At 34.9% G+C, this 25,309-nt stretch overlaps 3 protein-coding genes and 2 long non-coding RNA genes across 11 annotated transcripts; 2 read left to right on the top strand and 3 right to left on the bottom strand.

Annotated features, from left to right (window-relative positions):
* The first annotated feature begins 38 nt into the window (after positions 1–38).
* On the top strand, positions 39–1,167 carry LOC105138559 (uncharacterized). Its single transcript, XR_844801.1, has 2 exons — positions 39–352; positions 564–1,167. It is a non-coding gene; the product is annotated as an uncharacterized LOC105138559 (long non-coding RNA).
* On the bottom strand, positions 385–2,637 carry LOC105138560 (uncharacterized). Of its 2 annotated transcripts, XM_011044681.1 has the most exons (3): positions 2,202–2,637; positions 1,180–1,593; positions 385–1,044 (listed from the first exon to the last, which is right to left on the bottom strand). In XM_011044681.1, exons 2-3 carry the CDS (start codon positions 1,578–1,580, stop codon positions 744–746), a joined length of 702 nt encoding a protein of 233 aa, XP_011042983.1. In that variant the 5' UTR covers positions 1,581–1,593; positions 2,202–2,637; the 3' UTR covers positions 385–743. The 2 variants fall into 2 exon arrangements, with proteins under 2 accessions (XP_011042983.1, XP_011042981.1); XM_011044679.1 differs by having other exon boundaries at positions 385–1,593.
* Positions 2,638–3,789: 1,152 nt separating this feature from the next.
* On the bottom strand, positions 3,790–9,628 carry LOC105138555 (magnesium protoporphyrin IX methyltransferase, chloroplastic-like). Of its 6 annotated transcripts, none has more exons than XM_011044671.1 (3): positions 8,944–9,628; positions 7,724–8,133; positions 3,790–4,483 (listed from the first exon to the last, which is right to left on the bottom strand). In XM_011044671.1, exons 1-2 carry the CDS (start codon positions 9,496–9,498, stop codon positions 7,735–7,737), a joined length of 954 nt encoding a protein of 317 aa, XP_011042973.1. In that variant the 5' UTR covers positions 9,499–9,628; the 3' UTR covers positions 3,790–4,483; positions 7,724–7,734. The 6 variants fall into 6 exon arrangements, with proteins under 6 accessions (XP_011042973.1, XP_011042974.1, XP_011042975.1 ...); XM_011044672.1 differs by having other exon boundaries at positions 3,790–4,450; XM_011044673.1 differs by lacking the exon at positions 3,790–4,483 and adding an exon at positions 5,596–5,778.
* Positions 9,629–12,982: 3,354 nt separating this feature from the next.
* On the top strand, positions 12,983–24,144 carry LOC105138553 (alpha-mannosidase-like). Its single transcript, XM_011044666.1, has 29 exons — positions 12,983–13,554; positions 13,652–13,735; positions 14,020–14,108; positions 14,363–14,537; positions 14,786–14,905; positions 14,999–15,082; positions 15,162–15,233; positions 15,396–15,509; positions 15,830–15,930; positions 16,023–16,116; positions 16,184–16,351; positions 16,443–16,532; positions 17,395–17,460; positions 17,583–17,639; positions 17,993–18,224; positions 18,344–18,474; positions 18,672–18,737; positions 18,887–18,946; positions 19,031–19,102; positions 19,316–19,363; positions 20,692–20,811; positions 20,896–20,961; positions 22,075–22,187; positions 22,336–22,420; positions 22,511–22,621; positions 22,699–22,794; positions 23,086–23,133; positions 23,557–23,625; positions 23,716–24,144. Exons 1-29 carry the CDS (start codon positions 13,357–13,359, stop codon positions 23,911–23,913), a joined length of 3,027 nt encoding a protein of 1,008 aa, XP_011042968.1. The 5' UTR covers positions 12,983–13,356; the 3' UTR covers positions 23,914–24,144.
* LOC105138554 (uncharacterized) lies at positions 24,097–25,008 on the bottom strand. Its single transcript, XR_844799.1, has 2 exons — positions 24,926–25,008; positions 24,097–24,477 (listed from the first exon to the last, which is right to left on the bottom strand). It is a non-coding gene; the product is annotated as an uncharacterized LOC105138554 (long non-coding RNA).
* Positions 25,009–25,309: the final 301 nt, after the last annotated feature.

Raw genomic sequence — 25,309 nt, 5'->3', positions numbered from 1 at the left:
AATTGGCCCCCGCTGACAACAGAATCTATTAGAGTTAGTCCCCACTGCCACAAGACCCAATATCGTCCAATTCAAAAACCAAGCAACCATTTCAATGAGAAATAAACAATGCAATGTAGCTCCAGATGTCATTGTTTGCGTAGCAACTCACAAAAAAATCCTTCCATTAAGGGATACAATTGAAAAAAAAAACACTTCAGAGAATAAAATATACAAAAAAAAAAAATTCAAAATTCCCCTGGTTCAGTGAGGCGGCAGGGTTAATTGGAGGTATCATATTATTATGAGAACACTCAGCTAAAATGCAAAATAATAAAACAATTAAGGAATATTAAAAACACCAGGTCAACTCATATAGTTGATGACGCAATTTAAGACGGCATATGTGGTTAGACTACTGAAATTGAGAAACTTGTGCCTTTAATTTAGACAATCTCAAGTTGACAGCAATACAAATTCCAAACATCTTAATGTGGATGAGTTCTTACAAGAGTAAAACAGACCAAAAATATTGTCATTGCAACCTACCTACGAAGTGTCAACTTAACCAAATTAATTAAAACAACTTGAACTATCTATCTATACAGGTGAGAACAAGGAGGACAATTTTCCCTTGCACATTGCAAATGTATTTTGATATTTTTTGCGGCCTTCACATATATCTCTTCTTTCCATTCCTTTGCCCTCACCTGTCTTTTATACAGATGTTTCTCATCAACACAAAAACAATGGCTAGTATCTAGTTATTCAAGTTTCTTTTGCCCATCCAAAATAGTTGGCAATGCATTGACTGACAAAACACACGATGAAATCATCAAACGCTTTAGTGCAGGGAAGTTTTCTGCAATCAAAGAAGCAGTGGCAGAGCTTATGCGCCCAAAAAGGGTTAGACTATGAATACGCTTGCAGAATTTAGCAAGCCACTTAACTATTGTATCATTGCAGCACACTTCTTCCAAATTTCTCCAGGGTAGAAGTGCCCCCACAACAAAAAATTGGTCGATGCTAGTAGTAGGAAATGAGATACTTCTTACCAAAGGCAACCTGCAATAGTAATATTGTCCATCAACAAACATATATACATGGAAGAAATCAGCGGGTAATTCGCCAAACAAAACCTTGGTGTAATGGTTTTGAGGTCGAAAAGGACCAAGCGCCAAGTGGAGAAGAAAAAAATAACTTCCACGTGCACGATTGCAATAACTATCTGGTGGAAATTTGTCATAGGAATGGAGATCAAGAGTTGTTCCAGGAGGACAGAGAGCATGGAGGAGGGCCAACAGCCATGGCTTGCAGAAATACATGGTATTACCATCCAATGTCCGCCACCCAAGTGATTTCACTAACTTGTTCATTATCATAACCAATATGTCATGGTCCATTTCATTCCAACTTCTAATTTGACAAGTCGTCGCAACTACTTCTTGCAGCTTTGCCTTCTTGTGGTTACGCCTTGTTGATAAACTATACATGTTGTCGCCACTTTGTTGTTGCATCTCCGGTACCGGTGGCGGTGGTAGGGGCGACACCGGTGACAATATTGGCAGTTTTCGAGACCGTTTCTTTAACCACATTGCCATCAAATTAAGGTCCCTTTTTACAGGAAAAAAAGGTGTTATTAACTAGGGCTTCACACATGTACTGTGTCGTTAAAAATACATGATTCCACATTGAGAAATGATTTTTGGATCATACATACATACATATACATACAAATTGGACGAGAGAATTCAGAATTTTTTTTATCCTAAAGAAATACAAATCACACCCATAAAAATTAAAGGAAAACTCCACCCTGATAGATTAGGGTTTAGAGACATAGGGATCAAAATATTAGATTCATGGACTCCATTACCTTAAAAATCACAGCTACAAGGTTGCACAATAAAGCAAAATAAATAAACAAAAGCTCTGAAATTTAGTGAATCCACACAATTTAATTCCAACGTCTCGAAACCCTCCCTTCAAGTGCTAGGTGGGATCAAAATCAACAGCACCAAAATTCAGGTGTAGAGGAAGCATGGATCAAATATCCCATAAACAAAGATCAACCATAACAGATGTACCCACCATCATCAAACGAAAATTGTGCACTATACAAAAAACCCAACATCCAAAAAGACCAGAACCAACAAACTAACTACATGTACAAAAACACAACAGCGAAAGGCAACAAAGCACACAAAGACGAGAACAGTTACCTTTGTGGGTGTATCGTTTTGGATAGTAAGATGTTTGTGTTTGATTAATTTATTTTTGTAAACGCCATATTTGATTATGATGTTTTGGGGAGTAGGTTTTGCCCAACCATTTATCGCGTGGCTTGTGTGAGTTCGGCAAAATAAATTGTATCAGAGTAGTTCTAACAAGCCCTGGGCGGCAAGGTTGGGCTTTGCAGTAAGCACGGTAGGTTTGGCAGTGTATCATAACAGACATAGCCACAGGAAAGCTTGGCATACTACACACTGAATTTAGTGCTAGCCAAACCCAGCTACAGATAGGTTTGGTGGCAGTCTATCTTACCCAATCGCTTTGCCAGACCTAAAAATTGATGGGTCTAGCACCATGGATGATAGGAAACAGTACGCGTCCATTTTTGGAAATGTTTTTGCGCCCCCTTCATATTTTGATTATAATTTTTTACCCGATGCAAATCATCCCCATTCAAAAAGTTCTTTTTGTAACACCCATCGCAGGCAAACACCTATCCCCATCTGGGATTGTCTCGGCCTCCAAATTCCATAGTTGAGGTCTCTATTTTCATAGTTTTGTAATTGTTTTTTGTCATTTTTGGTAACTTTTCAAGAATTTATTTCGTTGTGATTTCTATTCTTTTTTCTAGTTAAATTTTGCCGAATGACTTGCTTTAGGCAGCATTTCTATTTTCTCGAATAATTTCTATTTATTTTTTAAATTTTATCCTTCCAATTAAATCTATGATTTTTCTTGAATAATAATAATATATATTTTTTAAAAATTTAATAATAATAATAATAATTTTTAATTTATTCTTTAAAATACTTAAGTCAAGCATAAGCAAAGACCCAAATAATTTGGGTATGTGAGGGGTTTGACTATTACACCCTCCCCGAATAACTTGAATCTAAAATCTACATTCCCACAATAATTTATATTATTTCCGAATAGTTCTGTAGTAACTTTTCGCGTTGACCTGTTCTAATTGAGATGTCCATTCGACGTATCCGAAGCAATGTCTCATTTGATGTATATCTGAAGCAATGTCCTAGTAAGGAAGCAAACAAATCATCTGTACAATTAAAAGCACAGACAAAGCAATACTCTCCTGTCAACAAGAATTAGCCATAACAAATTCTTCATGTCCTTCGACTCCTGTTCTAATGCTCGTTCCTGCAAAAGTTCTAGCAAGAATGTCTTCCATACCTTTTATCCCTCTTCTTTCCAATTCATCTTGGCATGACTTTTGGCACTGGCACATTTTGGTGCCCTGTTGGAACTTGGAAAATGAAATTGATACTTGTCCGTGTGAAGTCGCCAACTACATACAGAATATTTAAGGTGAGTTCTAGGCTTTCATGTCATTGAATTGATGGAATAGCGGTTCTTATCAACTGCGTTGGTTTGTTTTCCAGGTTTCATGGAGCTATGCACGTTAGAGGTTTCAGGGAGTTGGTGTGGAGGACTCGCTAGATTTAGAATATTTAGTCAAAGTAGAATAAAATATTGTTTGATTGCCCTTGTGAATCGTATAGGTGCTGATGATGAAATTCGATATGAGAAGGATCTAAAGTCTCCAATTGGAGAAGAAAGTGAAGAAGCAGAAAGTTATTTCAAATTCCTATCGAAGTTTGCCTACTTCTCATCATTGCTTCATGATTTGCAAAACTTAGTATCGCTTGCAGTTCAGGAAATCAAAGAGAGGACAGTATTAGTTTGTGCAATCGATACTGAGTAGGGCTCAAGATGAAACCTATACATGCTGTGGCATAAGTTTCTTGTATATGAGCTTTAAACAAGCAAGGCTGTTTTTCCATACAGAACTGTTTCGAGTACCAAGGGGCTATCGTGCTATTTTAATCATGCATTTGCTTCCAAATAGAGAAATGGCACCGTAGTGCAAGCCTGTTAAGATGTTAAGAGCACGCCACCTGAAAAGGCACGAAATCCACCCCATCGACAATGAAAGCTAGCAAATCCACAACTTCAAGCAAGTATTCAGCGAGCAGTGCGCTTCGTTGAAGCTAGTGGTTGATTTACCGCTGAAGGTGATGAGCCCAAATGAATCAGAGCATTCAAGAATGGAGTATGTGGACTCAGCCCTGTTGTACAGCTCCTGCTGGCTGGTCTGTGATTGAACAATGGCCCCATCCCTACTTCAGGTCCCAAGGGGCACTTGATATTTTCTGTTCTTCTTCAATATCTCCCACCGTAGCTTGTCATCTTGTGTTTGGTCTTCCTCCAGACCCGAGAACTTCACAGGGATGGAAAAGAGAGATATCATCAACTGTTTCCAACAACTCAGAAAAGTAAGACTCCATCAAGATACTTAAATATCCCAGCAAAACTGTCAGATAAATAACAAGGAAAGAAAATGTTTTCAGTTTCATGTGTTTTTCCTTGAGTTAAGTTGACCTTACAGCACATGAATCCATGGAGTTGGTGTGAAAGCACTGAACAAATACAAATCCACATGCAAGAGCTTTTGTCATCTGTCCGATTAAGAATTACTAAGCTAAGAGCAGGCTTCCATTGGAAATGTCCTAAGAAAATAATGAAGGGTGTGGGAAAACACTGTTTATCCACACCCATTTTGCTATGAATTAAAGTCTTTTCCTTCTCTCTCTTTTTTTTTTCCATTTTGATATGTTAATGCTTTTTTTTTTCCTCCAGATTTTTCGTTTGAAATTGTGTTTAGTTGGAATTCAGCTTAATAATTTATTTTGATTGCCTCGCTTATAGGATCTTGAGGAATGGGAAAAAAAAACTTTTTTTAATTTAAAATAATTGAAGGTAAGAGGATTAGATTTGAACAAAAACAAGTATTCATCCCATTTTCTTTAATAAATCAGGGATTAAATTGCAGGGGCTCGCAAAACATCCCCTTTTCTTTTTTTTGGTTACTCAATTTCTTCTTCTTCTTTGAAATTGAGTTTATTTGAGATTAGATTTAATAATGTTTTTTAGGTGCCTAGAAATGAATATACCGTGATGATGGGATAAAAAACCCCTTCCATATCACTCCAAAAGTTGTGCAATTCAATAAATAGGAATTTATGAAGGTTTAATTTAATTACGCATAAAAAAAAGTTCTAAATTTTCCTCCAACCCTCTTTTCTTAAAATCAAGATTCCATTTTCATTCTGTAACTTATTAATTTATTTTCAACAACTAAGAAATTCATTTGTAATTTGCAATAGTCATGACAATGAAGTTCATTTTCTTTTTTTCTTTTTTAAAATATTTTTTGGGAATAATGATGTACTTTTTTCTATTTTCATTTTTGCAAGAGAAGTATTGCATCTCAATGTTTTACCATGAATACAGAGTCTCCATTAGAGTTTTCGTTTTATTGAGTTATTAAAGAGCAAAAACTAGATAGCTTTTGATTACTCAAAATTCAATGTAGCATTCAATCATTTCTCCTTGCACTGTCAATCACAGGAATACTGGTAACAAGATCTGCGCCTTCTTTTTCTGCTATAAATTTCTCCCAATACACGGTATATTCATTGCAAGACCACAAAATTTCATAGTGAAATTGATCAGCCATCCATATTGGGGCATGAGAAGCTCCAAATCCTGGTCAATCAATGCATTAATAAACCATGATTTTCTTGTCCAGATTGTATGCAATGAAATATATGGAAGGGGTGGATTTCTTTGATTTGGTTATCAACTGTGTTTTAAATGTTCCCTCTGCCCTGTAAAGCAGCATGATTAACCATAGGATGCTAAATACCAAGTTCAAAACTCACAAAAAAAATCCATTTTAAAAGAACTTGACAAGCACTTCCTAAAGTATCACGGGCTCCAAGATTGCTTTACCAATATCTGCTCACCATAAGGCAGTCTATGATATAAGAAAACCTGTGCCAGGCTATCTGGTCCTAATGGTTAGCCTCCAACTGCTAAGAAAGTCAACTTGCTATAGGTGTTTTACAAGGAGTTCCACTAAGGGTACTCTAACCCAGGTAGCGGAAAAATCTGCTGAATATGGCAACCTTTTCAACTCTCTAATTCTAGGACCTTAAAATGGCAAACAACTCACAGCTGAAATTCCCAAAACAAGTCCTCTCGATTGACTCTTTCCGGGTTTGGTTACCAAACTTTGAGGTAAAGGACCTTGTTTAAACACACAGCTGCTTCACCATAAATTTATGTTTTTCACGTGTATTATGTGTCACAGCCTCATTCAAATCCTCCCCCGTAGTTTACTAATGTCTGAAAAATTCCATATTTGCAAGTAGAATATCCACAAATCACTCATGAACAAGTTACAACCTAAGCTACAGCCTTATTGAGGAAACAACTTCAATAAAAGATATCAACTAAATTCTCATTCTCTGACGACTTTCCCTTCGAGACATATTCCTCTGCTCATGCTACATTCTGAATTATATCTTGGCATGCTCAAATCTGTAGCTTTCTTAACAAAGACTAGCCTATTAGGTTTTTGTAATGTTTTAATGTTGTATTGCAGAAAAAAATTAATGTCATGTTCTGTGCAAATTGTGATATATCATTTGTTTCTGATTCCATATTCAACCTTTTAAAATGTGCCATAAAATTAATTCTTACATGCCTTTTTCCATGTCACAAACTGATTCTCTTTATTCAGTGAATGTAGGTACAACCACAAAACAAAATCTAGGTTCTAATATATGGAAAGGATCGATGTCTAGGGAGGGACAGAAGAAGAGGCGCTTATCATCAGATGAATGTGAGGACACCAATCTTGGGGACATGAGCATGCTGAAGTCCCAACTACAAGCTCAAAACACTAATTGTAAGCTGGATAGGGAACAAAGGACGGACCATAACGATGGCTTAGTCAGTGCACTCAATAAGCTCACAGATGCTTTAGTAAAAATTGCTTATAATAGTTCAAAACAAAGAGATGTTTATGAGGCTTCCTACATTGTAAATGAGCATTATAGCATTAACCTGGATTTCACTCCAGTTTCTTCATGAAAATAATCGATATGATATGAATCAGACATAATATTTTTTTTTAATTGAATAATTCTGCTCTGCTTAAATTTCAATAGTAAATGAGCTCCCAGCATGAAAATTTGCTTGATAAATACTGTTAAAATTAGAAAAAGGATTAACAGGTTGCAATGCATTCTATTTAAGAATCTCAAAGGCATGAGAACTACAATGCTAGTCACTCTCTTGTCATCTAGTTTACTGAAATGAAACATGCACAACGAATATCTTGCACAGAGAAGCAGACAAAAAGCTGAAAGGAAAAAAGAACAATTGCTTTTCCTAAAATAGCAATTGGTGTCATCAATTGATCACTGGGAAAATTAAAGGATATTTTAGATGAACAAAAAAAATTTGCAAGTCATATCAAATGTTAGATACGTGGTCATCTAATATACACTTGAAATACATGCAGTAAAGGAATATAATGATGACAGCATAGAGAGAAAATTCAAGGCTCTACAAATTAGTAAGGAACTCCCTAACCATTTCTAGCAACTGAGCAACTGCAATAATGGAAAAATTCAAATCTAACCTCCCTTCCATTTATGCAGGAATAGCTTCGATGAGTCTTGCAAAGTAGAACTGAGTAGTAATCAGGCCTCTCTTCCTTATTTTCCAACCAACCTTCTTCAAAGCCCTCTCTACATCTGCCTCTGCATGTAAATATGCTCTTGTAGCCTTTGAAGGCCCAGGAAACAACTCCCCTACTCTTTTTAACAGATCATAGTAAAATGTCTTCGGAGCAAAACTCAAAAGCAGTCGATTCTCAGCCAATGATGCAAGATGGGCGATCATCCCATCTGCTTTACTTTGTGGGTAATGTATCAGAACATCTAGACAGACCACTGTGTCATACTTCCCATTTAAACTCTCTAAATCCTTCACTTCAAATTTAGGCATCACCACCTCCTTTTCACTTCCTGCTTGAAGCTGCTCTTTTGCCTGCACAAAAGTTCAAAACCAAGTTAGGTTTCAATAACATCTTCGGGAATTAATCAATATAATGTTTCCTTTTAACTTTATGCTGTTCAAGAATCGAAATCATGGTTCCAAACTGCTAATTTCACATATGGTCACAAATACTTCAGACTGCCACGGTTGTGGCCTCTGTCCTACCATGACCGTGCATGTGTAAGTGCATGTCACCAGCGTTTCTGAAATTAGGCAATTGTCAGTTTCTTTCAATCTTTAGTTTGTAATAAGAAGTACACGTGCTGCTATTTCTTTAAGCTCAGGAGGTTGTTTAGTGAAGGTTTCTCTCCCTCTTTTCCCCTCTCTTCTTCTTCTATGGGCACTAACCCCTACCAGCCATGGCTGGCCTCGACAATAAACTCTCAAAATTCACCCAAATACTCCAAAGAGATTCCAGCAAGAACCTCTTCAATTCAGCATGTAACAGTGCAACCATGATTGACTCGCCACACCGGCGACTGTCCTCAACATTCTTCAAATTATACACCAGAATCAGTTCTGTAAAATCCCCAATTAAATTTTCGAAAACAGCCTAAAAACCCCACTGAATCAAATCCCATTCAAGACAACAAAACCATAATGTTATCCAGCAAAAAATCACCAGAACATTCACTTCCCTAATCCACAAAACCAAACATCATTAAAAAGACACAAACCCCCATTTCCAATGTAAAGCAGCATTTCAAGAAACCGTTAAAAACAGTTACACGCTAACACAACCAGCCATGAAAAGAAAAAAAAAAGGACAGAACAAAGAGCCAACAACCACCGCTAACTCACCTGTTTCTCAGCCTCAGCCACCATGGCAGCCGAAATATCACTAGCATAAACAGCCGCCCCTTCTTTCGCCAAGGGTATGGCCAAACACCCAGTACCACACCCAGCATCACAAACACTTACACCCTCCAACGACCCTTCATCTTTCAACATCTTCAGCACATTCTCAACAGTCTGTGAATGACCAAGCCTAATATCTTTCTGCACTCTATTAACCTCATCAGTCTCTCCATAAATTTTTCTCCACCGTTGAAACCCAGAATTGTTGAAGTACTCCCTCACCACCTCCTTGTCTCCGCCGCCCACCTCTTCCGCCTGGAGGCGCCTCCGCCTTTCTGGGTCGGTGAGTGATATGGCGGCAGCTAAAGCCGCCACTGACCCCCCTCCGATGACAGCCAAGGTGGTTCCGTCGAGGTCCGCGGCTGTGACGGCGTCGAGAGGCGGAAGTGCGGCGGTGGTGACGGCGGTTCTGGGTGGTTTTGGTTTATGAGAATTTGGAGGGAATATTCGTTGGTTGTTTAAAGGAATGTGAGAGAATATTGAGGATGTAAATGCCATTTTGTTTTTGTTTTTTTTTTAAAAATTTCCGGCCGGCGAGAAGACGGTGTTACGTGGAGATTAGGTTTGGGCTGTGGGAGGTGGTTGTGATGGTTTTTAACGTTTTGTTATCATGTGGATAAGAAAAGTTATCAACTAGTCTTGATTTTTTTGGGCCCGCTTTAAGCATGGGTGTGTCTTTTTTTTTTTTTTTCCTTTACCTTTTCTTTAGTTTTTTAGATGTTGCTTATATCATAGTTTTTTAACCTGATATAACAGTCGTTTCGGGATAGGTTTACAGGTTACCTAAGTTAAACTTTTTTATTTTATAAAAATTAAAAAAATAAAATAGTTTTGATCAGTTTTCAATCTCTTAATAGGATTAATCGTCGAGTTTTGAACAGATGATACCAAATTAATTATCTCCTCATTTTTTTTCCAGACTTGAACCAATCTAGGTATTAGTCCTCCTCTCATATCATGCCGGTTTTTTTAAATAATGGTTTAGATTAACATCTTATTTATTTTTATGTTTTAAAAGTATTTTTAAAAGGTTTTGAAATTTTTTATTTTTTTGTTTTAAATTAATTTTTTATTTTTATATTATTTTGATGTACTAATATTAAAAAAAAATTAATATATTTTTAAATAAAAATATTACAAAAAAAACAATTAGAACAACACTCCCAATACCCATGAGAGTTTAGTAAATTGTTGAGATAATGAATTGAATACTTTCCTTATGTTACATTACATTACACAATATACTAAAAAGCCTTAGTTTTTCTCTTACTATTTATCTAGATTTAGAGTACTATAAATTAAAACATAAATTGAAACAGTATAATAATAATCTAGTTTTTGCCATAAAAAGTTACAAAGACAACAAGAAAGGGATGCGATTGTCTTTTCACTGTGATGAATTTGGTATTAAAGAAATGCTTGGAAACATCAGTACATGGATTGTCTACTATTACACTGGGTTAGATTCGAGCACCATATGATGCTGGGGCTAGCTTTCATTGCCATGGCAGTTATCTACTTGCCCTTTTATGAGATTAGATTTGCACAACACATGATGGTGAGGATGGTTTGCTATGTTCCTAGGGCTAAGGGTTAGACCCGACGTAGTGTTGAGGCTAAAAATAATAATATTTTTTTTAATATTAATGATTTCAATAATAATAAACACAATAATCTTTGTATTCTATGTAACGATATTTTTTATATTAATAATTTGAACTATAATAAAAATAAATATTATTACTTTCAATTATAATAATAATATAAAAATATTTGTATCATAAAAAATAATATTTTTGATATTAATGATTTGAACTCTAATAGAAATAATAATATTTATAACCCTAAGATGGTATTAATATTAATACCTTTTATTATAATAAAAATAACAATATTTATAATACAAATAATAATAATAATAATTTTTAATTTGATCATTCAAATTAACTATATATATTTTTTTGTGATAATAACATGATAGATTTGGATGTCTTCACACTCAATTCTGCATTAAATTTATACACACATCTACATCCAATTCCAAGATGAGTTTAGACACGTCCCCACCAATTCCATGTTGGACTTGAGTGTGTTTGGGTCCAATTTTGTATTGGGTTTGGACATATTCTCAGCCAACTTCATGGTACCCTCTAACGTGTTCATAACCAAACACATGTTAGCCCTAGACATACTTAATCTCACGTCGGGCCAAGACATGTTTCCATCCAATCCCATTTAGGCCAGATAAATTCACATTCAATTCCATGTTGACCTGAATACTCATATTTAATCCCACGTTGGGCTAAAACATGTTCTCATCCAATCTCATGTTAGGCTCGATAAGTTCAAGTTCAATTCCATGTTGACCTGGATACTTCCATGCCCAACCCCACATTAATTTTCTTATTATAATAATATATGTTATAATATTATTATTTGTGTTATAATCATTATTAAAATTTTTAATATAATTTTTTATTTGATAAATATTATTATTTTATTATAATTAATAATATAAATATAAAAAATATTATGATTTGTGTTATAAATATTATTATTTTTAATAAATATAAAAAATATTATTTTTTATATTATAAATTTTAACGCATATCACAGATCATATATTACATATCATATATCACAGACATCTAACTAGTGAGACCGTACATGTAGCAAGAAAAAGAAAGAGAAAGTACTTAACTAACTGCATAGCTGGCTGCTGTCCTAGAATATCATAGCATAGATGATTTTTTCTATTCTTAATCTTACAATATCTAAAAAAGAAACTGATTTTTTTCTTTAAATCCCATTAACCAGCGAACACTAATGGATTTACTGAGAAAAATAAAAAAAAAATCTTAAAAATATAATCTAATTACAATTATATTAGTAGTCTAAAATTTACCATTAAAAAAGGTTTTTGTATTCACTTTTAAATTCTTAGAAAAAATTTATTTGTTTTTAAGATTTTTTTCTATATTTTCATCCATATTATAATTTTAAAAAATGATAGGCAAAAAAACATTGATCCTAGTTATTGTTGGGTAATTACACTGAACAAAAAATATTAAAATTCAAAAAATTCTTCAGATATTAGTTATATTTTTTATATAATAAATATATAAAAATATAATTTTATGAAAATACAATTTTACCTTTAAATCTATTTTTATTTATTTGGTCATTGAAAGCCGGGGCGGAACCAGGGGAGGCGGGCAGCGACCAGGGCCCTGCAAAATATTTTAACTTTTTGTATTTTTAGTGTTTAAATATAAGATAACATAATATATTTTTATTTTAAATAGATAAATTTTCTAATAATAAATTATATCTTGAGTTTTGACTTTTACTATTATATAAGTCCAGCTCCGCCCCTATTGAAGGACATGCTAATAAATTTTAGTTTTATTTATAATATAATTCTTCAATAATTATTGAATTTATCTTCTAACAAAAATAGTTGCAATCGGTATATTAAAGCAAGAGTTTATTTTTACCATTGATTTTTCATTAAGAGCACTATCATAAAAAAAATATATAATTAATCTTCTTAGAACAAAAGATTTATTTATTTGTTTGTTAAAAATATAAAGAAAACACTTATTATATTACTTTGGATTTTAACTGTACTCAGTCAATTCACTATTATTTTATATCGTAATCCAAAAACACACTAATGAAAAACATTTTGTTTAAATATAATAATACAGAATTTCAACATAAATAACTTAACCTTAAAAGCTGCTATAAAGACGAAGTCTTTGAAGCAGTAAAATGCACCTCACTCTTGGAATTTGTCTAAAATGAGATAATTTTTCTTCTGATTAAGTTACTGGCGTGTCAACAGGAACCTAGCTTTCAAGAAAATCTTCACCTCGCTGTGATTCTGTGCATAAACCAAGCTAGAAACGACCTAGTCTTGTAGTATAAAAAGTTAGTATAGAGATAAGCTTAGCTTCAATGAGTCAAAAACATGCCTATATTCAATACTAATGAAAGAGACACACACGTGCATACATTGAAGTTCACCACATAATCCCAAAAGAATCATCGACAAATCAACAACAAATCCCAAGCTCTGATTTCTACAGGAGATTTGTCCTTAATTAACTATTCACACAAAACCCTTCACACCATAGCTGGCTGGCTTCGTTGCTATTGCTATTATCCCCTTTAATTATTGTTTGAAAGGGACATTTTGTTCTTATTTTAACTACATATTCCACATCACTGTTACAAAACAATAAGGTTAAGACAGCAACATGGTTTTGAGCTTTCCTTGGTAGTATCTACAATGAAATGCTCACTTTTGATCATATTTAAGCAAGCCCTTTGAGATTGTTCACATCACAGACAATGGGAGTTGTTCAGACATGTTTTCTGTTTGTGCTAGTGAGTTTGTTGTGTGTGGAATCAAAGTACATAAAGTATGATACAAGTTCAGGTATTGTTCCTGGGAAGATTAATGTTCACTTGGTGGCTCATACCCATGATGATGTTGGCTGGTTAAAGACTGTTGACCAATACTATGTTGGGTCTAACAATTCCATTCAGGTCTGTACGTTTTCTTAATTGGTATGTCCTTTTGCTGTTCGATTGTGGATTTGTTTGATTTGAACTATGATTTGTCGGTGTATGTATTGTTATGCAGGGTGCTTGTGTTCAAAATGTGCTGGATTCTATAGTGCCTGCATTGTTGGCTGATAAGAATAGAAAGTTCATATATGTTGAACAGGTCTGTCGCTCCTTTCTTTTACTTTGTTTTTTGTTCTTACTGGCAACGCTTCAAAACTTGTAAAGCATTTGAACCTGAGTTAATGCCTCCTCTTATGTTAATGAAACTGATACTAGTTCTGAAATTTTACATCTCTACATAGGAAGCCATGATAAAGAAACAAAAAAATTCTCTTCTTTTTGCCTCCTCTCTGGTTTCTGAGCTGCTAGAGAGCTGAGTTATATAGTTTTAATTTCTATCTTTTAATTTGGGATTTGTGGAAATGCTTTTCCTGTATAATACAGGCCTTTTTCCAGCGTTGGTGGAGAGATCAGAGCGAGGAAGTACAAAATGTAGTCAAGCAGCTTGTCATCTCGGGTCAGCTTGAGCTAATGTAGTGTAAAAATTCCAACTTCTATTTATCTGTGTTCTTGTGGTCACAAAATGCAGGATGTAATGATGCATAATTGCATAAACCTTTATATTGAATTCGAACACTTCAATGAGGAATTTTTTCAAGCAACGTTCTACTTTTAACCATAGAGTCCAATCTGTCATGTCTATCGCTTCTTGTGTCCATGCGAGATAAGTAGTAGTTTTTGGTATTTGTAATTTAAGCAGTCGGGTTTTCCAATTTTTTGTTTGCAGAAATGGAGGTATGTGCATGCATGATGAGGCAGCTCCACATTATATTGACATGATTGATCAAACAACTCTGGGGCATCAATTCATCAAGGAAGAATTTAATGTGACTCCAAGAATTGGTTGGCAAATTGATCCCTTTGGACATTCTGCAGTGCAGGCTTACCTGTTGGGGGCAGAGGTGTGGTTTCTCTCAAATCCTGATTTGAACCTGCACGTTGAATTGTTAACTTGTAATCTACAAGTACCTTTCATCAGTATATGATGCTTCAAACCACTTCTGTTAAAATGATGGGATATTAGACCCCTTTTCTTTTAATAAGTTGAGATGTTAGACTAATTTATTGAAAGTTATCTCATCAAAAGAACCCTTTGTTGTTCTGCATATATCATCTTCTATTCTATCTAACACAAGTTCTGTTGGCACAGGTTGGATTCGACTCCTTTTTCTTTGGAAGAATTGACTATCAAGATAGAACAAAACGAAAAGGTGATAAGAGTCTCGAGGTTGTCTGGCGAGGATCTAAAAGCCTTGGTTCATCTGCACAGGTGAGTATTTCAAAGTGTATTACATTGTCCACAATGCTATTGAATTTACTAATTCATCAAGAGATTCAATTTCTGTTAAATTTATTCCTGTAGATATTTGCTGGTGCATTCCCTCAGAATTATGAACCTCCAAGTAACCTCTACTATGAAGTTAATGATGATTCCCCTATTCTCCAGGTTAATTTTTAGTCAATCACTGAATATTACTTGATGCACATTAGTGCAATATGTGACTTCTTTTCCTTTTATCTTGAAGGATAACCCCGATTTGTTTGATTACAATGTCGCTGAGCGGGTGAATGAGTTCGTATCAGCTGCAATGGATCAAGTAAGACTTACTTTCTTTTCTTGACAAGCTTTAGCATATTCTTGAGACCTCTCATCAGCTTCACAAACCATCAAGTTGCTGTCTGTTGGTGCATGTTAGGTCTTATTGTAGTATCTGTTCTATAGATCTTCAACAAATCACTGTTTAATTCCTCCTTTCCAGGCTAATATAACTCGGACAAATCATTTGATGTGGACTATGGGGACGGATTTCAAGTACCAGTATGCTCACACGTGGTACAAGCAAATGGACAAGTTCATTCACTATGTAAATCAGGTTAGTTTTGTTGTAATGCATTGACTGCATAAAGAGACTTTGAAAAATCAGCATAATCTTATGGGATTGGTTCTTGATATGGAAAATGAGTATCGACAGAGCATTGAAAATCAGCTGTGTGATCGCTGAAAAGCTTGTCTTTTGCTAATATCCTGTTCTTATCTGAAGTGTTGGCTACCTCCTCTCATTTTTTTCTTCTTTTCTTTGATGTTTTGATTTTCTCAAGATCTTTTTTCATTTTACTTAATAGGATTCTTGAAATCTTTTTACTTCCCATGATTTGAAGTGTTTATGGAAGTACTGGATTGAAATATTTCCAGGATGGGCGTGTCAATGCCCTATACTCAACCCCATCAATATATACTGATGCAAAATATGCGACAAATGAGTCCTGGCCTCTTAAGACTGACGATTTCTTTCCGTAAGCACAACATTTAGAAGATCAAATTTATAAGCATATAACTATTCCTCCTCAGCCTGTTATCATACTGAATGTTGAATACCCAATATCAGATATGCAGACATTGCAAATGCTTATTGGACTGGATATTTTACGAGCAGGCCAGCCCTCAAAGGCTATGTTAGAAAGATGAGCGGCTACTATTTGGTAAGTTTACATGACTGGATCAGGAAAATTCTTAATAACTGATGCTCATGAGAACCAATATAAACAGGCAGCAAGGCAATTGGAGTTTTTCAAGGGAAGGAGTAAAGCAAGAACCAACACAGATTCTCTGGCTGATGCTTTAGCTATTGCTCAGCATCATGATGCAGTTAGTGGCACATCAAAGCAGCATGTGGCAAATGATTATGCCAAGCGGCTCGCAATAGGATATGCAGAGGTTTATCTTAGAAACTTCACTGTTTCCTGAGTTGTTTTTTTTCAATATGCTTGAACCTTTTCGGATTCAAATCTAAGAATCCTTCTCGCAGGCTGAAGAGGTGGTTGGAGAATCACTTTCCTGTATTGCAGAATCGGCATCAAAAGGTGGTTGCATGAGTCCAACGAACAAGTTCCAACAGGTAATACTAATCATGTTTTATAATTCATCAGTGGACTGTTTTTACATTGTTACAAATCTCATAAGAAATCATACTTCTACTAGCCCCAAGTTCATGAAATTTCCAGGTAGAAGTGAGGTTATTTGAGACTGAAAGCTTGCCTACTAATAAAATTTATAGTGAAGAAAAAATGCAAGACATAATAAATAGACGACCAACTTTTTTCATTTAATCTCTTGCAGAAAAAATATACATTGCATCCATCTATAATTAATTATATTAACTTCCAATGGTGACATCTTTTCAAATGCATGCCGGCTCGTTTAGTGGTTCCAAGCTACCTGGAAAGACCTTTGTACCTCAGTAGTCTTTTCACAGACTCCTTCTGTTGGTTTAATGTTTCAATCTAACTTATGATATCACTGTTTGAAGACAAAGTTTTTAACATGAAATACTGAGATCTCGAACATATTACAGGATATGCCTACGTGAGGATTTTCATCCATGTCTGTCAATTGACTTACCTGCTACTGTTTAAAAAATTCAGTTGGTCTTTTTCACAAGATAACGGTGCATATATTGAGGCTTTAGTGCCTGTTCATCCTCAATGGCAGTAAAGCAGTGTCTTAGTACATGAAAGAAATTGTATGCTAGGTCAGCTTTGACTATCACAAGAAGTAAAGCAATAGCTTTACGATGACAATAATCCTGAGCATTGGAGTTGGTATACAGATTTATCTGTTTAAGAGGCAAAAAAATAAAATTCATTAAATATGTTTTCATAACATTGTTGATTTTCTCAAATTTTGACTTGAATGATTTTTTCATTTGATAAAACTAATTTATGATTACTCTTCCTTTGTCCTTTCTTTCATTCTCACAGTGTCTCCTTCTGAATATAAGTTACTGCCCTCCATCAGAAGTTGATCTTTCAAATGGAAAGAGCCTGGTAAAGGAAATATAAAATGGAACCTTGTCTTTTGTTCTTCTATTTATTGGATTGAATCTGAAAAAAATTCAATTTTATTCACTGTAAATAGATTACTATTTGATGTTTAATCTTTTTTATAGGTGGTGGTTGTCTACAATTCCTTAGGATGGAAAAGAGAGGATGTTATAAGGATTCCTGTGAGTGCTAAGCTCAATGCTGATCTTTCACTTGTGCCTACAAGTTTAAAGAGACATCATGTTAACACATTACTTTCTTGCAAACATCATGTAAAAATGTTTACTTTATGTGAACAAGAAAAAAATTTGGGTAAACATTTTTAAAGAGTAAAAAGCATGTTATGCGCTAGCACGCATGCGCAAAAACACAAAATCCATGCAATATGTGTATATGCTTGTGTTGTCATCAAGCTTCATTTCCTTTGTCAAGGTGATATATAGAAACTGATGCTTCAGGGGTGAAAGGTGAGTAATAAATTTTGTAATCTCCAAATGTGCTATAACCGTCGCTCAACCTGCCTATCTTGTTGCAGGTTATTAATGAGAATGTGGCTGTTAAGGATGCTGGAGGAAAAGAAATTGAATCACAGCTCTTACCTCTGCTGAAGGCCTCTGTAGGCATAAGGGACTACTATTCAAAGGCATATTTGAGCATGGCCTCAAATGTAACCCCCAAGTACTGGCTTGCATTTACAGCATCTCTACCACCTCTTGGTTTCAACACTTACATTATTTCCGGTTCCAGCTCAACTACTAAGCGAGCAGGTAAGCATGCCAGTTGCTGCATTTGACATGTTCATCAGGAGAAGAAAAATTATTTGGTTATCTTCTCCGGTACATTAACATGGAATTTGTTTTTCATTTTGTCCACTCTATGGCTACAGCTTCTACTTCAAGCCAATTATATGACACAAAAGCGAGTCAAAACGATACAGTTGAAATAGGACCAGGCAACTTAAAATTGATCTATTCAGGGAAAGGAGAACTTACTCAGTACATCAACAGCAGGAGCTTGGTATGCAATATTCGTTGAAAATTTAAGGTTTTTCAGGCTCATTACAATGTTTCTCTCCCTTATGGTGTCTTGTGCCAATCTGCACATCTTGGTGAAGTTGCTAACCTAGATGATCTGACTTTAAAGAGACAATGCTTTCTGTTGCTTTTAAAGTGAAAATTTTTTATCGACCTCTAAGTTGTTTGTCTAATGTGAAGGTCAAGGCATCTGTAGAGCAATCGTATAGTTATTATGCTGGAGATAATGGAAGCAAGGATAAACAGGTATTTCCCTCGGTTAAAACCTTCACTATCTCAGGCCTCGTACTTTGGCTTTTTATCTTTGTTCTCACCGTGTCATGGTTTCTACATTATTACTCTGTGATTATATGTGGATACTAATAAAAATGTTGGTTTAACTTAACTTTCTGAAGGCCTCTGGAGCATACATCTTCCGACCAAATGGCACATATTCCATCAACTCTGAAGGACAGGTGCTACAACATCTTCTGAAGTCCTTGACTAATGACTAGCATGTTTACTGTCAATAAGAAAATAAGGAGTTGTAAAATTTTCAGGATGTTTTTACTGTTTTGCGTGGACCTTTATTGGATGAAGTGCATCAGCGGATCAGTTCGTGGATATATCAGGTAGCATTAACTTGAATATCTCGTCGCAATAGCTTCGGAATTGGTCGTTGATTTTCCTTTGTGATAACTAGTTTTCATTTTCCTTTGTGATAACTAGTTTTCTTTTGTGACCTTTTCCTATCAATCTAACAATTCTAGAATACTGAAGTGAAATGCTTTGAGAAATTACATTTCTAGTACTATCTGCAACTGACCTTTTGAGTTCATAAACAGATAACCAGAGTTTACAAGGGAAAAGAGCATGCTGAAGTTGAGTTTACTGTAAGTCCGTTAAATTTGTGTTCAAATGAATCCGTATATCTATCATGAACTGAATTCTGGATCCAACACAGGAGTGGTGCTAGCAGGACATTACACTTATACTAAATCTTATAATATACATATCATAGACAAAACTTTACAAAATTCACGTAGTATTTCGTAAAATTCCAAAATATTATATTATTTAAAACTAATAAAATCAAATATCATTTCAAAATAATCCACAATACTCGTTATATTGTTAAGATAACTAAAATAGTGTAATAATAAAATGTTTATAACATCGAATCAAAACTTAGAAGGAAAGTTTCTCAAAATATGTAAGGCATACCGACCAATACTGAAAAAACAAGAACACTTAATAAAGTCCACTTGCTAATAAAAACTAACATCCTAAAATAATATTAAAAATGAGGGTGAGTTTAATTAACTCAGTAAGAAAATAACATTTAATAAATATTTTAGATATTAATAATTTGAAAGTCTGTTTATCTTAATATACATATACATACTAGGCATATTATCATAAAGTAGTGGAATAGATGTCAGAGTTCAGATGACACCCAAAAATGACTACCGTAAATGGATTAGTCATCATATGCTGGTGTCTCTCTCACCAGCTACGTATACAGAATACTATGTGCACATAGGCTAGCTACTCTCTGTAGCATAAAGTTATCGACAAGTCCTGTATCAAGACATAATAAATATTCATATAATTATAAAAGTAATGTATATCATATCAAATAGAATTTAGTTCAATATAATACAAGTGTAAATTCAAAAATATATGAGTACTTGAAAATTAAAACAACATATATAAATATTCAAAAAATTAACTAGTTGCGATTATCTTATAATCAACATGTATAATTATTTATATTACATGCATATTAAAGATTATTTAACTCACTCACTCGGAAAACAAAAGCAAAAGACAAACGGATGTAGAACTAGAAACTATTGAATATTGTTAGGAGAAACATCAGTAAAATCCATAATAGATATAGAAAACACTAAAAAATGACTTGAAGCAAGGTAACATAAAAGATTATAAACTCTAAGCTTAGAGAATTAAAAGTAAATATAATATCAAACTGTTTCACCTTATAAAACCCAAACATAACTCAAACTAATCGCACCTAGCAGACCTGATAAAACTCTATTATTGAATCAACTAATCAGCCAGATTGACCAACTAGTCAACTACTATATAAACCAACTAGTTGGCCGGTAGCAACAAGTGAACAAGTCAAGAATATCCACCTTGAGCAGTGTCTTTGAAAACCAAATGGTTCTTGTTTTAGCAACAATGTCTTCTATTATAGGTTGGGCCAATACCTATTAAAGATGGAATCGGCAAAGAGGTTGTAACGAAGATCACAACAACTGTGAAAAACAACAAAAAGTTTTATACAGATTCTAGTGGGCGTGATTTCATAGAAAGGGTATGTTCCTTTCTTGCTTTGCACATGCTGCTGGAAATTTCTCTTTGGTTCCATTTATAACTTCAAAGAAATATTCCTTTTCAGGTTCGAGACTACAGAAAAGACTGGGAACTGCAAGTGAACCAACCTATTGCAGGAAATTATTACCCTGTATGCTTGCTTTACAATCACATTCAATCGAATTATTTGTGAGAATTTGTTTTTTTTATTAAAAACTATTTGTAGAACACTCAATATTTTCACCGGCAGACATGTCACGTACTAAAATTTAATTAAATGGGCTTCCATGCCTTCGAGAATTGAAAGAAATGTTGTGACTAAAATTGACAATAGCCTTGTGATTTCTAAATGATGAAATCTGCATGTCTCATTATCCAAGAATAGAGTACATTGTGCAAGAAATTATACTATATTTTAAAATAGCTAATATTGTTTATATAAAGTGCTTGCATTGTGAACCACATTGTAGATGTTCAGAGAATCATGGGGATGTTGTCGTTTCTATTTTTTTTTTGAAAAGTTATTGGATCTAGCATAGCCTTTAAGCCCAAGTCACTTGGGTCTGGCATGGCCGTCAGACCCAATGCTTTTGGGTGTGCATTGACGCCAAACCTAAGGTTCTTAGATCTGGCATCGCCACCAGACCCTATACTGGTACTGTGTATATAAAGTGTTTGTACTGTAAACCACATTGTAAATGTTTAAAGAACTATAAAGGAGTTATTCTTTCTATTCTTTAAAATACATTGGAAAATCATTATGCTGGTGCTGTGTATGTAGAGTGTTTGTACTATGGATCACACTATAAATGTTCAGAAGGCTATGGAGGTGTTTTCTTTTCTATTTTATATTTGAAAAGTTGTTGGATTCGATGTGGTCCCCAAACCCAAGTTTTTTAGACCTGGCATGGTGGGTCTGGCATCCCGCCAGCCCAAGGCTCTTGGGTTTGAGTCTGGTATAACAACCAAACTCAAATCTCTTAGGTTTAACATAGTTGCTAGACTCAATGCTCTAGAGTCTTGTATTGTTGTCAAACCCAAATTACTTTTAAAAAAATAATATTAACTTGCGGCATAGCGCGGACCAATATATTAGTTTAGTTTAATATGATGTTAGCTTCCTTCTAATATCTGAAAAGTTCAGCAATCAATTATCAAAAATCAACTTGAAAATGATATGTGCATGCTCATGCAAATGCATGTAGTTCGATTTTCTCTTCCAGGCAACAAATCACTAAGTTCTTCTTTTCTTTTCTCCGTTCAGATTAATCTCGGGCTTTATATGCAAGATAATAGCTCAGAGTTCTCCATCTTAGTTGATCGATCTGTGGGGGGTTCAAGTATTGTGGATGGGCAGTTGGAATTAATGCTCCACAGGTCTCATCTACTCTTTCTCCTAATCATGCTCATCTTTCTTTCCTTAGTGTTATCAATTTTTATACTTTACTGTACAAGCATATTTAGTTTACTAATTTTTAAGCATTATTGTTCAAGCATATTTAGTTTGCTTTTTTTTCCCCAGCAGGAGGTTACTTTTTGATGATTCCAGAGGTGTTGGAGAGGCACTAAATGAAACAGTTTGTGTTCTTGAAGATTGCAGAGGATTGACAGTAAGCACAAACTAACATGCCATAGTTTTTAGACTTCACTGAAACCTTTCATGTCATGTTCAGTTTACTTGGTAATCATCCATTTTACAGATTGTAGGAAAGTACTTCCTCAGAATAGATCCTTTACGAGAGGGCGCCAAGTGGCGTCGATCATATGGTCAAGAGATATATTCTCCCTTACTCTTAGCCTTCGCAGAGCAGGTGAAGAAAAATATTCCAGCACTTGTTTCCAGTAAAGTCAGCCTGTAACTCATAGATGTATCATTCTCGCTTTTCAGGATGGAGATAGTTGGGCTAGCTCTCATATAGCAACCTTTTCCGCAATGGACCCCTCTTATGCTCTACCTGACAATGTTGCGATATTAACCCTCCAGGTGCATATCTCTCCTGCCCTTTGTAGATAAGACTGGACAAGTGGTAAGGACAATTAGGGCCTCTCTTAGAAAAATCAGAAAACAGCAAACTAAACAGGTCCATGATCTTCTATTGGATGGACCGCCAAACTAGTTGCTTTGATTCGTCAAACTTTGAACTCTCTAATGGTAACTGAAATCAGAAAGTTGCTTTGCTTCGTGTCCCATATTATACTATGAATGTGTACCAAATAGAAATACCAGGTATTCCTTGTTGATTTAAAGTGTTTTACCTTCTCTTTTACTCCACAGGAGTTGAATGATGGAAAGGTTCTCCTTCGGTTAGCACACTTATATGAGGTATGCAGATTGCCTTTTCATAGTTCTAGAAAATGGAGGAAAATATCTTTAATCTTTTGAGCAAACTGTCATTTATACACTTTAACTGCAACTTTTTCATAAAATGCTTGATGCAACTGCAGAATATGTTCGCCTAGATTGCTTCTTATTCTTTTACCAGTTCACATGATCCTCATTTTTTAAATACTGAAATTTATTTGATGATCTGTTGACATTTGTTTCACATGATTTTTCCAGTGGCATAATTTTACTCATGTTTCTTCTTAGGATTCATGAGAAAATTCCCCTCTGCCATGCTTTTCTATGAAAATTATCTTCCAACTTTAAAGTTAGTGTGTTCTTATGAGGAAACCACTCCCATCTTCTTTCGTTTGTCAATTCAGCCCTGTATTCTTTATTCTTTGTTTCTTTTGATGCTTCGAGGTTGGGGAGGACAAGGATCTGTCAGTAATGGCAAGTGTAGAACTGAAAAAGGTGTTCCCAAATAAGAAGGTAGAAGAATGAGTAAAAGTTTTCATGCTTGCCGGCAAAGAAAGAAAATTGAAATTTTTTCATAATGCTTTAATTTTCTACGATTATCAGATCAGCAAGATAACAGAGACTAGTTTATCAGCCAACCAAGAAAGAGTAGAAATGGAGAAGAAGAGGCTAGTCTGGAAAGTAGAAGGCTCTTCAGGAGAAGAACCTAAAGTGGTGAGGGGAGGAAATATCGATCCAACAACACTAGTTGTTGAACTAGCCCCAATGGAAATTCGTACCTTCCATATCACCTTTGATTAAATTTGATTACTACAAGACCAGAATTTCTCCTTGTGCAAGAAAAATTCTTGCGATCGGATCATGTTCTTTAACCAAATTTCTTGGCTCTGAAACTTATTTTTGGTTTTTATTGTTGATATCAAATGTTTGTAAGCCTTCCAAAATGTAGATCTTGTTCAGGCTCCTCATGTGTAGCTACTCAAATAAAATTTATCTCATTGATTTATCAATAAAGTTTAGCTATCTTCAACATTATGCTCTTTGCAATTTTCTCTCATCTGATGTATCTGAAGTCAAGGAAAATCCATTTTCCTATCATCTTGCAAATTATTCACCATCCAAAAAAATAAAAATAAAAGCTGTTCTGACTAAAATTTCCGTGTTTGAAAATAAATAGAAAATTTTCAAACATTCCTGCACTTGAAGATTCGTTGGTGCTTGGAAGTCACATCTTCATCGCAGGCGACATGTCTTTGATTACAGGATAAGGCACACATTGCTTACAAACAGTATTCACTGACAAGAAGGTGACATGTTTTTTAATGCTAAAAATGGAGCAAGCCAATAGCCATAGCTCATGTTCTTCTGCAGCAAGTAATTAACAACAAATGACAAGCACTTTACCTGCCTTGTTCCTTTTTAAAATTCTAGCACTTCAACTTCCTTTCATTAAAAAATAAGAACAAGACAACAAATGGTGTTCTTCTTTAATACTCACGCTTGTCATATGTATATACCCTCCTACATAATCAAAAATCTCTTTTGAACTTTAGTTCCATCAGACCAGGAAACATCTTTATGGACACTCAAAAATGCTTTTTGATTCTGCAATTACTGTTGATTTCATGTGTAGAATCGAAGTACACGGTTTATGACACAACATCTAAAATTGTTCATGGCTAGCTTAATGTCCATTTGGTGCCTTGCACACAAGATGATGTTGGTTGGTTAAAGACAGTTGACCAGTACTTTTGGCAATATTGATTTCAGTTTTCACTGCAACTTTTGGCAACCATTGATTTGGTAATCTTACCTTTCACAGATACTGGGAAAGTATTCAACTCAGAATAGACCCTTTAGGAGAAGGTGCTAGGTGGCCTCGATCCCTATGGTCAGGTGACATATTCATCATTCATAGACCCTTTAGGAGAAGGTGCTAGGTGGCCTCGATCCCTATGGTCAGGTGACATATTCATCATTCATAGACCCTTTAGGAGAAGGTGCTAGGTGGCCTCGATCCCTATGGTCAGGTGACATATTCATCATTCATAGACCCTTTAGGAGAAGGTGCTAGGTGGCCTCGATCCCTATGGTCAAGGGACATATTCTCCATTCATCTTGGCCTTCGCAGAGCTGCAGGTGAAAGAAAGATATGGATGTATTCTTGTTCCTATTGATATTAATCTACAACTCATAT

This window comes from Populus euphratica, unplaced genomic scaffold (genome assembly GCF_000495115.2).
Source record: "Populus euphratica unplaced genomic scaffold, PopEup_1.0 scaffold79.1, whole genome shotgun sequence".
In the NCBI taxonomy this organism is placed as follows: Eukaryota; Viridiplantae; Streptophyta; class Magnoliopsida; order Malpighiales; family Salicaceae; genus Populus; species Populus euphratica.
Note: the sequence above shows the minus strand (reverse complement) of the source record. Positions and strands in the feature narration are given on the sequence as shown.

Coding starts and splice junctions, on each gene's coding strand:
- LOC105138560 (XM_011044679.1), bottom strand. CDS start 1,580: ATGGCAATGTGGTTAAAGAAACGGTCTCGAAAACTGCCAATATTGTCA.
- LOC105138555 (XM_011044671.1), bottom strand. CDS start 9,498: ATGGCATTTACATCCTCAATATTCTCTCACATTCCTTTAAACAACCAA. Junction 8,134..8,943: donor TGGCTGAGGCTGAGAAACAG/GTGAGTTAGCGG, acceptor ACTTTTGTGCAG/GCAAAAGAGCAGCTTCAAGC.
- LOC105138553 (XM_011044666.1), top strand. CDS start 13,357: ATGGGAGTTGTTCAGACATGTTTTCTGTTTGTGCTAGTGAGTTTGTTG. Junction 16,117..16,183: donor AGATGAGCGGCTACTATTTG/GTAAGTTTACAT, acceptor CAATATAAACAG/GCAGCAAGGCAATTGGAGTT. Junction 17,461..17,582: donor TTTCAAATGGAAAGAGCCTG/GTAAAGGAAATA, acceptor TCTTTTTTATAG/GTGGTGGTTGTCTACAATTC.